The sequence below is a fragment of the Anguilla anguilla genome, chromosome 17, assembly GCF_013347855.1.
Source record: "Anguilla anguilla isolate fAngAng1 chromosome 17, fAngAng1.pri, whole genome shotgun sequence".
In the NCBI taxonomy this organism is placed as follows: domain Eukaryota; kingdom Metazoa; phylum Chordata; class Actinopteri; order Anguilliformes; family Anguillidae; genus Anguilla; species Anguilla anguilla.
Window position 1 is genome coordinate 10,273,712 of NC_049217.1, and position 12,696 is coordinate 10,286,407.

Consider the following 12,696-nt stretch of genomic DNA (forward strand, 5'->3'; position numbering starts at 1 on the left):
GGATTCTGTCAGCGCTCTGCTTATGAAGAGCTTTTAAAGACCAGGATGACATCTAAAATGGACACCAGGGAACGAGACAACCGGTGTGCCTCATTCGAAAGAAAGACAAGGGAAAAAACAAACGGGAAGAAAATGATCAGATGGAAAAGGAACATGGCAGCAGTCTGGCACGGCACTTGTGAAGGAGCTCGGGGTGGTGCCACAGGCCGGAGCAAAGACCTAGCGACAGAAAAGACCAAACGCTTACAGGGGCAGCTGTGTGGGGCAGAGCAGTCGGTAATGGCCAGTGGGTAGTGGGTAATGGTCCTACTATTTACCAGAATGTTCAGGGCCCAGTGCTCAGGTGGGGGCACTGTCGTAGTACCCCTTAGAGAAGCTGAAGACTTTCAGTAATTATCCTGCTGTGTGTAGGAATATTGCTGTGAGCAAATAATACAGGTCACCCAGTGTAAGGCTGTCTGCACACCTTAGTTTTTAGTAATGTTTTCGTAAACCGTGACCTTTATTTATGTGATTTACAACAGGATATCATTTTAAAAAATGCTTTGATAAATTAGAATCTTTTTTTAAATTATTTTGATCATTCGAGAGCAGCACATAAAAATGAAAAGGTTAATGTTTTAATTCAGCTTCGGATGAATTAATGTGCATGCTGTGTATTCTTCATGTTGAACTACAGAGAGTGGCTTGGACGCAGCTGGTTAAATTAATCTTACTGCTCAAATGAAGTAGCTTTTTCTGGGTCCTAAGGACCTAATGGAGAGGGTAGGGGCAGAGGTTTTTAATCTCCCTGCAAATTGATTTGGGTGAAAGGAACATCAGAGGAGTTGCTAAGGCTTTTATTTTGTAAAGATTGAGCAATAAACTCTAAAAACGATACACTAGGAAGCCATTTAACATATATGTTCAGGCTCATTTCCAAATACAATCAAGAGGAGGCATCTATTCACAATCGAAGGAGTAAATTACAATGTAATGATGATGATGGTAATGATGATTGTAGTATAACAGTAATGATATGATCACTACTAATAATGTTTTTTTATTACCGCAGTAGCGTTGTCGTTCTTATACGTCTTGATGTATTTATTTTGAAAGTGGTTCATAGAGCAGTTTATTTGATGCATCGTACCCAACACAGGCTTGGTTGGAATGTTTATGAGCTGTAAGTTTATGAGAGCTCCTACCAGCGGAGAAGGGAGAAACTCCCAGGCAGCCTGTGTTGGGTAATAGCGAGGGGTTCAATAACAATAAGAGCTCACCCCCTGAGGATCACGGCGTCCAAAGATGTGAACTTTCTGGGTTTAACTGACGTCTTAACGAGCGCCAGCGCCGTCGTCGTCTTTCCACCGCCGCGGTCTTGAGTTTCGGGTGTTCCCGTCTCACCGTCCCTCTCCCCCCCAGCAGACAGACGACGCCGCGCAGACGGACGGGCAGCAGACGCAGTCCCCCGACAACACGGAGAACAAGACGCAGCCCAAGCGGCTGCACGTCTCCAACATCCCCTTCAGGTTCCGCGACCCAGACCTCAGGCAAATGTTCGGCGTGAGTACCGGCAGCCGCTGAGAACCGCCGTCAGATTTCACAGAGACGAAACCCCTCTGGGCTGTTAGCGTACATTGTTGTCTAAAATCATAGACTGCATGCTGTGGTCTCACCTGGGAGGGACACCAGAAATTATAACTAACAATGCAACAACAACAAAAAAAAATGTGTATACACGCTTTATTTAGATAACGGCTTTCCGAGCAGTTTACTCGAATGAAAGCTGACTGTGACTTTTAGGAAACGGCCCTTGTTGACTTGCTTGAACTGATGTGTTGATGATTGGCGCTTGATGGCTCTGTGATTTTCAGCGTTGTGTTCCAATCAGACGAGCAATGGCTGTCATTTTCTGTAAACTGTTATGGCTGTCGCTTGTGGTCAGGACAACAAGCTGTAGCTGAACATTTAAATCACCAGACGTTCTCTGCTGATTTGAAATGAGAGATTTCCACCGGCTAATAAAAGTATATCTCACACACACCTGTTTCTAGTAGCTCTCTGCACTTAATCTATGCATGGATCACTGATGCTAAATATGCCCACCGGAAACGCTTTTGATTCCTGTCTTCTCCTCTTTACAGCAATTTGGTAAAATCTTAGATGTTGAAATCATTTTTAATGAGCGGGGATCTAAGGTACGTGGTCTTCACACTTAAGTTTGTGCATGTTTTTCATATCGAATGTCCTTCAGATTGAACAAATGTGTGAAGCAAAGGGGAGAAAAGGGCACTGCACTTCTTTTTTAAATTAATCAGCATGGAGGCTCGCACGTTCATTATCGTCCCTGTTTCGGAAATCAAAGCAAACGACTTTCAAATTTAAAAGCGCGGAATAAACTAGTCAATGAACACGAAATTAGAAATGAACCAAATTATATTTCACCTTCAGGAAACGTGTAGCTGTGCAAGAGCTTTCATGTCTTCATTTGAATGTGCTGAATATTCCCTCTTGTCCCTTTCTTCACTCAATACAGTGCTTCAGTGTAAATGAAAGCCGTTGAACCTTTCAGTTAAAATGAAAATCCCAGCAAATGCATCTGTTGTGTGTATGTGTGGTGCTGTACATAGGATGTTGTTCGAGAAATTTAAAAAAAAACGTATTTCGTGGTGTTCACACTTGTTTTCTCTCGAGACTTCATTCTAAAATTGGTTTAAAGAAAATGACTAATCTCTGTAATCTCCAAACATAGTTTAATAACTCTACCTGATGTTGACATTGAGCTTAATAATTGGGACTGAAGACTGTAATTAAGTTTATGCCTGAAATAATTCATAGAGTTTAAACAAGTGTGTACATTTTTAATTAGTTTTTTTCTTGTTCATAATTGGCAAGTCTGCCATTGGATACCTAGACTTGTAAAATTATATGCCTAGCAGTGATGAAGTTACACTGATAAAGCACATTGATTTACCACTGATATTGCATGGAAACATTGTTGGCTTAACCTATATCATGACAATAATCTTTAGTATTTTACCATATAGTCTGTGCGCAGAGGATTTAATCCAACTATAGTAATTATAATTACAGTATGTTACGTTATTTGATTATTGTTGGGAAATTTTTTCTGCATGCAAGGCAGTGGTTCACCTTTCTTTCTCATAAGTGCAGTCTTATGATTTTGTGTTCTATGTGGAAACCCTGTGTTTATTTTGGTTCCATTTTCTGTTAGACTTATATTCCACTGTAATGACCTGTCGAAGGTATTTTAAACTATTCTGCTTTTGGGGAGGGTTATTTGAGTTTCTGTTTCTCTTCGGGGGGTCTAATTTTCAAAGATAACATTCATGTCTGTTGCTTATCGCACATTTCAATGCTGCTTTTTTGTTGTTTATTTGTTTTGTATTTTTTTCTTTTTTTTTGACAAATCTGCATGTACAGAACCAAAAAAAAGGAATTCAAATGCAAGTAATGTTTAAATGGACAGCAGTAGTTACCTGTTAAAGATGAAGTAAGAGTGACTTGGTTGCTTTTTTGGTGAACGATGGAATTAATGATGTGCATGTTGTTTTCCCCCCCCCCCCTCTCCCGCCTGCATGCAGGGATTCGGTTTCGTAACTTTCGAAAATAGTGCTGATGCGGACAGGGCGCGAGAGAAATTACACGGCACCGTGGTAGAAGGCCGTAAAATAGAGGTGCATGTTACAAATATTTCCCTTCTCATCTTTTTTGTTTGAAAATAAATGTCTGCTTCACTCTCATTTTGTCGTTTCAGATGCATCATTTGTCTTTACACGTGCACTCCCTCCCTCCCCCATAAGTTTTTTCTTTTCCTTTTTTTGTTTTTTTTTTGTTTACCTATATATGTATGTGTATGAAGGTATACTTTCTTATCGTTGACTCAGTTTTATTTGTTTATTTGTTTGCTTTAGAGAGCTACTGTGGCATTTTGTCTCCTCTTTTTTAATTTTTTAAGTTATTTGCGTTAGTTATTATTTGTGTACAATGGACTGGCAGGAGTAAAGTTATGGTTTTCTGTGTTTGAACTTTTAAACAAAATGGGTGCAGTAACTTCCAAAACCAAATAAAAAAGAAAATAAAAGCAAAAGAAAGTGTGTAATTATGGTTAGCTACCTTATTGCAGGGTTGATGAGGGATGTGCGGTGGCTTGGAACTTAAAGCAAACTAAATCCACAAATACGTTTTAATTGGGAACTGGCTCGGAATGCAAATCAGGAGCAGAACTGCATCGAAATTTGTGTTCATTTAATGATTTTCATTTAATTTGACTCATTTTAACATGGATTTCGGGAGACTAAAAAATAAACAAAAGAAAAACACCAACTTAAACCAGATCAAAATGAAAACTGTATTAGAGATAAATATATGAACACCGTCACCTCTGTTTCCCACTCAACACTGCCTTCAGTTAGGAAGAAGCTAGCTGCATTCTAGAGTGATTCCAGTATTAAGTGGTGTAGCCTTTGAGTAAGATGTTGCATATTTTGCCTTCTCATTTTCCCCCCTTTTCAAAGAAAGCGCATAGGGCCCTCACCAAACTCTCAGTAACCATGGTAACTGTATACATACACATGCCGGCGATGGTGCCGAATGGTAAGTGGAGAAGTCCATCTGCCGTTTCACGTATTAAGCGCTGACACCGCGTGAATTTTTTTGACTTGTTACGTTTCTTGATGCTAGCTACTTTATATTGGTACGCCTGTACTTTTTGAGTGTACGTTTAGCTGCCTGAGGGGCACTGATTGGACTGGTCTGATTCCTGCACATCTTACTCTTATTCAGATTGTTAACTCCATATTGTGTTAGATAATGCACCCTCTTTTTATCCTTTTGTTAGCTGTGGTTCAAGCTGGAATGATTATTATCATTTATTTTACTTTTTGATTTTTGTTTATTTTTTTGGTTTGGTTTGTTTGTCTTTTTATTCTTGCGATGAAACGAAAAGCTCTTGTTCCGAGTGTCTGAATGCTAAGTGTTGCTTTCTATCCAGTGGTAGATATACTCTTGAGGATTATGTTGCACAATGCTAAACTTGTTTGTCCCTTTTCGACATTTTCTTTGTTTTCTTTTTGTACCTTGTCTCTCCTTCCCTTTATCACTGCATGTTCCTTCACATATAACTAGGCTATTCTGTTTGTGTGATCTTCTCTGACTTCCTTTTGAAGTTATCATGAATTGATGAAGCATGCTTTGAAATGTCTTAAATTTGAAATATGCAAATACTACTTTCATTTGCTTTGTGTGTGTTGTTAGTACTGATATATGATGTTTTGTTTTTTTAGTGATAGTGAATATACTTGTTTGCCAATGATAACCCTAATGGTAGTTTGTTTTTTAAAGTTACTTTATATAAATTCTGTACTAAAAGTAATGCATGTCATTTTTGAATGTTAAGACTTAAGAAAGTGTGAGGCTGTGGCCGCCGTTGATGCTCTTGCTAACATCGTCTTCTTTGTGCCAAGGTTAACAATGCAACAGCACGAGTAATGACGAATAAAAAGACAGTCAACCCCTATGCAAACGGTAAGTCACAGAGCTTGGCTATCTGAGAGTGGAATTTTCTGCTTGGAATATGTTTATATGCTAATTATGTTAATTATGTTATGATTTGTTATTTTGATTGTTCAAAGCCATTTCACTTTGCATAAGCATTTTTTGCGCAGAAATGCCGAACCTTTTGTTTGTGGTTTTCAAGGCCTCTCTTTACCAGTTCTGTGAATCACTCAAGGGGGATTTCCTGACCAGAACTGCTTGAAATTAGATCGTGAGCCATCATAGTTAATTGTGGGAATCCTCCACCTCAGAACTTCAAAGCATTTGCTCCAGGATAAACATGCATTCTCAATATTATTCATAGTTACTAGATTATTTTTTATTATTATTGATCTTTATTACTGTCAACATAAGGCTATACCTATTTATAGACAACCCAATACCGTTGCTTTGCTATGCCAGGTGTAAGCATATCTGGTTATATTTTTTGCTGTATTCAAGGGATAGTTGTTCATATTATTTCAGGCCTAGGCAGTTTTTGTTTGTGATTAGGGGCATTTTAGATACCTATAGAAGATTCCGAGGACTTTCCAGCTTTAAATGGGCATTCGTTGGTTTGTGGCCTAAAGCAAGAACATACACTTCAGGTAAATCCTAAGCAGCTTGTGCAGGGATGTTATGTTTATAAAGGTTGTACATACAAACAGATTACTGACTGGGAATTCTGTCTTTGAAGAATACATTGAGAAGTAGCAACACGTTTGGAAAATGTACACTGCTTAGCGATATTATCCCAACACGCCAAAGCAACAGACTTGGTGTGTTGGGCTAATATGGCCCAGGGATATCCTGCTGCACCCGTAAAGGAAGTCTCATAAAATTGGAAAAGAAAACGTTTTCATTTTCTACAGCATGCCTACATTCTGTTTATCTATCCCTGATATTTCAAAACATAAGACCTCAAGAAATGTGGTTTGGGCTTACATTTTGCCTGTTAGACTGGAGTTATCCGTAAGTGATCTAGAGAGTGATCTCAGTTTGATTGACTGTTCTGCTCGCTAATGGAATATGACCCGCAGGTTGAAACTGGAGAGGCAATAATACACAGCTGTCACTCCATCAGGTTTAGCATGCTAACGCTAGTATGTTTAAAAAATATATTTAATTTTTTTTTAAAAACATGAATGGCCCAGGTTGGTTTAATGAAGAACAGACAGACAGGGATACAGGATGGGGTGAATAAATGCCCCTCCCGCACCCCCCCCTCTCCCCCACCCCACGACCCGTGACCTTTGACCGTTGACCTGCGGGCGATCGATGAACTCCCCGGAGAGGCAGTAAGTCTTCCGCGGGCCCGCGGCCCTGCGGTCTCGCCTCAGAGCTCCCCCTGACAGCGGGACAGGAGCTCCGGTCACGCGCCATTAACCCCGCCCTGCCCCGGGCCGGGCCGCCTCCCACAGGCCGGCCAGAGTAAAGTTTAATTGTTGTTATTTCCATGATGAATGGGAGGGGGCGGGGGGAAGGGGGGGCTGCGGCTGGGCCGTTTCGCACCGTAGGATAGACCGGCGATGGATGCACCCATCTGATTTTTTTATTTTTTATTTTTTATTTTTTGGTTTGGGGGGAGGGTGGGTGCGCGGGGAGAAGACTTGGCACACGGATGAATAATGAAACAGCGCTTCGGCTGGAAGTGTCTGCCATGGCCTTCCAGCGAGCCTTTCTTCCCCCCCCCCCCCCCGGTGCAGAAACTGAGAAGCCGTCACGGAAGCGTTCGAGGGCTGAGGCCTGTCAGGCCCCTCCCTAAGCGTGCCGCGCTCTGTCTGTCTGCCGCCCTTTCTCTGCGCCGGCTGCCTTACTGGGCCTGACAGCACTTTCCCTGTGACCAGTACACACCGGCTCCACCAGTCCAGAGCGCCTTACAGACGAGCGGCGGACGGCCGTGAATGCCCGTCGCTGGTCCGTCGTTCATTACCGTTCCCGTATTTTTAGTTTTGCTTGTTGGTGCGTGCTGAAGCTCAGTGTTAGTCACAGATTTCTCAGGAGACTGTGAAACACTTTTGTTTGATATGCCAACGCGGTCGGTGCTTTTCGGAAGGAAAGTTCTTACGCGCTTGGCCAAACGAGCTCTTTCCCTTTGTGTAATGTATTTTATTTTCTGAAAGTGCGGAGAGCACTTTCAGTTCACGAGTAGATTTTTGAGGTCTTTTCTGAGGTCATTTTTCTGAATTCTCTCGCTGAAGATGAAATGAAGCTCCTGTAACATATGGTGAACAGCAGATGCAATATGACGTCTTCATGCATTTTCTTTTTTGTGTCGTCTAGGCTGGAAGTTGAATCCAGTAGTGGGTGCCGTGTACAGCCCAGAGTTCTATGCAGGTATGGGAAATAAAATCTATGTATTCTTTTTTTTTTATATTATTAAATGTTTTATCTGTGTTTTATATCTTGCAGTTTGCTTTATTTTGTATCTTCATTGACTTAGTGTGTCAGCCCTTTTCCCCTTTCCTCTAATTCCTTTATCTCTTTTCTTTCATTTTAAGCCCTTTTTCTTTCATGTTTAAGTCTTGGGTCTTTGGCCTGAGTTTAACCGCAGCGCACTTCGTCCTGAGTTCACTTTGTTCTCACACTACTCGCATGTTAGTTCAGCTGTTGCTGAAATTCACTGGGAAATACAATGTGTAAGAAACAAAAAAATGAAGAAAAAAAAAGCATTGTATAATTTTTTCAGCATTTTCAAGATTCTGAACAGTCCATGTCAGGAATCTTAAATCTCAAACGCTTGTCACTACTTGAGATGCACAGATAGAGGATGGGTATTGTTGGCTCTTCCTCAGTGAACTGCAGTGCTGCACTTCTGGTTTTGCGCAGCTCTCCCCTTCGAGGGCAGAAATCCCAGCTCTGTGCAAGAATGCGGCGCAGGTCCGTGCACATGTGACCCCCCCCCCCCCCCCCCCCCCCCCCCCCCCCCCCCCCACCCCCCCAGCACTTGCCCCAGCGCTATGAGCAGCGTTTAAATCCGCGGCATCCCATTGGCTGGGAGCGAGTGAGCAATTCCTGCAGCAAGCTCACACCTGTGCTTTTAATTATTTCCACAAGGCTGGCTGAGGCCTGGTAATGCGCTCACTGAGAGAGGCCCGAGCGCCCGGCACTCCACGAGCTAGCGGAGGCTAATGAGGAGCCGCGCTGGAGGGGATGGGTCGGCATGGATCTTTTTTTTTTTTTTTTGCCTGATAAACAGAGAAAGAAAAGCATCCATGCCAGGTTTTGAGAAAGTTAAATTAGAAATGGTGGCTGGAGGCGAGCTTTCGTTGCTGTTTTTTTATTTTATTTTAAAGGGGGGTAGGGTTTGGGCGATCCCCGTGTTTTGGAGCACAGTGGCCCAGAACGCTATTTAAAAACCGCTCTCCGGCTGAATTTCTCCTAAGCGGGCTCTGGCATCGGCTGCGATGCCTGGCAGGCGGCGGTGAGAGTTTATTCCGATCCCAGGTGGTGGCCTCCCGCTCTGCACCGGCGTGGTGCTGGCTCGGCTTCACCGCTCTGCTCAAAACAAGGTTTTAAAACTTCAACAAAATAGAGGCTTCTGAAAACATTCACCCTCTCTTTTTTTTTTTTTGCTCATTTTGCAAGTCTGGATTGAAGAATGAAATAAAGAGCCGGTTTTAATTTTTTCTGTCTGTTTCTTGCCAAGTGCTCTGGTAATATGGAGGCTTCCAAAAAACATCCACGGTTTTGCTCCGCCATTTTGGCTCTTTTCGTGAGCCTGGTGTGGAGACTGATTTGAAAGGGCAGGTCTCCTTTATTTTCGCTTCTCGTGTCTGAGAAGCAGCCGACCTTGACCACTGTGGGCCTGACCTTCCTCTTACCCATTATTACCCACCCCATTATGGTGAAAAATATCCCGATTTTATGATAATAGGAACAATGTGGAAAACTGAGGGTGCTGGGGAGGGGGGGGGGGAGGGGGAGAGACGGAACAAAATCTCATTGTCTCCTCGCGCAAGGTCACGGAAGGTGGCTGAAATATATTTTGCAAATTGAAATCAATATTTTCCATTTCTCCAAACGGTCATTTTCCTAATTCGCCGCACATTCTGTTAATTACAAAATGGCGCATTATCGATTCCCTTTTGTCTCACCTTTCAAGTCACCCTAAACATCTCCACGTCCCCGCCCGGCGATGAATGCTGAGAGCCCGCTTCCATTTCACTCTTTTATTTACTCGGATAAGTAGAATTATAATTAGCAGTTCATTAGCGCGCCGCGACTGTGCGCAATGCTGAGAGAAATGGCTGAGGTCATTTTAGCCGCTAAGCATCCGGTGAACTGGTATTGGCAAGTTGCTTATTGGAAAGTTGATATATTGGCAAGAAAGCTGTAAAAAAAAAAAAAGAAAAGTATGAGTCCAGGTTTCACAGTCCTAAAGCAGCCGACATGGGCACAGCTCAGAAGTGGCTCGCCCTCTCGACGCCCCCCGCCCCCCACCCCCCCACCCCCCACATCGGTCTTGGAGCTCCATCGCCTTCAGCCCAGAGCTGACTCTCCATTGTGTTAGATTTCGCTTCAAAACCATCGTTCCTCAGCACCGATGTGTCGGCCATTTTCCTTCTCTTCACCTTCACTCTTTCATTTCATAACTCATTCATTTATTTGTTTCTTTTGCATGTCCCTTTATCCTGAGAAATTTTTTGTATATCTTTTAAAATGTGCTATTACATGTTCTCCATTTGTACAGACGGGCATTTACTAATGCAGGTGAGCTTGTTGTCCATGGGTGCAATCTAAGCACCCCACCCGATATCGAATCTGCAACCTACCACACCGACTCCCCCCTCATCATCTGCTTCTACTGCGTTACTCTTCATTCATTTTTTTTCAACAACTTTCATCCATGTTTTTCTCTTTATTTCCAAATTAAATTTGTCAGCGGTGTCCATCGTTAGATTGTCCTCTATCGATTATGGAAGGAGTACCTTTATCGCGGTTGTTTCACGTCCGCCGAATAATGGTACAATAATATGATAATATATTATGATGAATGTAGTTGTAAGAGCCGATTATGGGAGCCAAGAATAAGCCAGGCAATCTTCAAAGCAAGTAGGTGGATGTTTTAGCAACTGTATATATAGCAAGATGAAGATAAAAAAGTAACAATAGAGGTGGTTGGCCGTCCAATTAGAATAATGCTGAGAATAGAGAAAGGTAACATCTTTAACAGATTCAGATTGAATTTCGAATTTTTAAACAAAGCAAATATATATGCAGGACATGAAACAGGTATAATTACAAAACCGGTGTCTGATGCTTGCTGGAAATGATGACGGTTATTATCCACTGTGTGTTTTGATAGAGATGCTTTTCTGTCAACAGTGATTTTTCTTGGCCTGACATTTTTTGTGTCACTTGTATGTCCTCAACTGCCATTTTCAATCAGGCTGGGGAATATCAAGTCACATTATTTCTTAAAAATGCCAGTACTGCAGATACTGTAACAACTCCATGACCCATCTGTATTACTCTATGGATAATACATGTAATAATAATAATATTATTATATTACAAATTACATATGCCTCCTCTGATCTTGTCTGATCCATGTTTATTTACCTAGTAGGTTTACTTGAGTACAGTTGTTTCTCAAAAAGTTTTGTACTGTACTACCCATTAAACTATTGTTTTAATGGGTGTTGTAGATCAGTGTTTAATCCTGAAGAATTTTACATAAAACGCAGCATTGTTAATTAGCCCGGGAAAAGTGGAAATGGACAGCGTTTTATGTAAGATAAACCAAATGCCTTCAGAGGGTGAGGATTAAAATAAGGAAATAAGGAAGTAAAACACCCTAAAGATGAGAAACAATGATTTTGCAATTAGATGGGTTGGATCACAACCAAAAAAAAAAAGAAGTCAGCATTCCCCTGGTTAATCCTTTTCTTCTCCTTAATTTACAAACTCTTTACTTTGAAATTCCTTTTTAACGAGAACCAGCGAACGCGAAATGTCCATTTGCTTATTTAATAGCTTTACTTCAGAACCGCAGAGGGTTTTGATTTTTCCCTTTTTTCTGCCTCCCCGGTTGTTTCTCTTCGCTCCTCGCTGAGCGCTCTCGGGCCGTGTAGCCTGGCAGGCTGAAACGTAGGACGTGTTTATGTAAGAGGAGCACGCTCTCCCGGTGCCCCCTTCGCCGACGGCCGCTCGCCTTGGCAGCGGGCGGGAAACCTTAGCCTCCCTCGCGGCGGCGGAGGCTCGCGTATCTGTAGCCGCGCGGGTAACTCGAGGCGCGGCGGCGGCGGCGGCTTCGGCGCGCGCGTCCGTTCCGTTGCGGCGCATTAGCGTATCGATAAGGCGCGGCTTATCGACACGTTGAAGGAACACATGTCAGCGCGTCGCGCGGCCTGCAACCGAAGCCGGGCCGCTGCGTTAAAACGGAATCCACGCGCTAACGTGCGGCACTCTGCCCTCTGCGGGAAGAGCGCCCTCTGCTGTATTACGGAGGGACTGCCTGTTGAAGGCAGCTTGATTTGTCTGACTGATTGACATTTATTTAGTATTTCAGAAGAAACGTATCTACTGCATCACACCGTTTACGCAATGCATGCTTAAAAGAGTTCATTCATTTAAAAACGAAGGAGGATGAAATATTTTTTGTTGGAGCGATGTAAAGAGGGAAAGTTGTAGATGCCTGTGAGGTTTAGAGCCCAGACTGCTGTTCAGCACATGAGCTCTCTGCTGTGTTAAAGACACTGCCACAGGCACAGTGCTCAAACTGCGCTCTGTCCAAACCCTGCCCTCCTCCGTGCTGTAACCTCAAGCAACCTGCAGCCATGTCTCCTACATAAGACAACAAACACCCTCCCTCCCCCACTCCACTACCATAGCCGAACAACCTCAGTCAACCTTCAGCCACGTCTCTTGCGTGAAATAAAGAAATCCATTCAGCGAATTCTTTTTAAAAAGAAATGCCTCACAGAAAAGAAAATTCTTCCTTTGCAACTCTCCCTTTTGTGCGGCGCGACGGGGAGAGAGGGAGAGAGGGAGAGAGAGAAAGACGACCTCTGACTTCCCCGCCACGCTTCTTTTTGTGCCGCCGCTGGAATGTCTGAATGCGGTACTGGGAAACGGAGGTAAAGAAAGCGCGAGGTTTTTCTGTCACATAATTTAAAGCGCGTTTAAGCGCGAGCCACAATGCTGCTGGAAAGC

General features: G+C 42.9%; 1 protein-coding gene across 15 annotated transcripts in view; it reads left to right on the forward strand.

Moving 5' to 3' along the window:
* The window catches only part of rbfox1 (RNA binding fox-1 homolog 1), a 403,255-nt gene that overhangs the window by 355,641 nt on the left and 34,918 nt on the right, over nucleotides 1-12,696 (forward strand). For 14 of the 15 annotated variants that reach the window (XM_035398366.1, XM_035398362.1, XM_035398364.1 and 11 more), the window contains 5 exons: nucleotides 1,405-1,545; nucleotides 2,127-2,180; nucleotides 3,588-3,680; nucleotides 5,469-5,529; nucleotides 7,822-7,875. In XM_035398366.1, the coding sequence (XP_035254257.1) occupies nucleotides 1,405-1,545; nucleotides 2,127-2,180; nucleotides 3,588-3,680; nucleotides 5,469-5,529; nucleotides 7,822-7,875 (403 nt within the window). The remainder of the gene's footprint in view (nucleotides 1-1,404; nucleotides 1,546-2,126; nucleotides 2,181-3,587; nucleotides 3,681-5,468; nucleotides 5,530-7,821; nucleotides 7,876-12,696) is intronic. The other variant, XM_035398363.1, reaches the window with a different exon arrangement.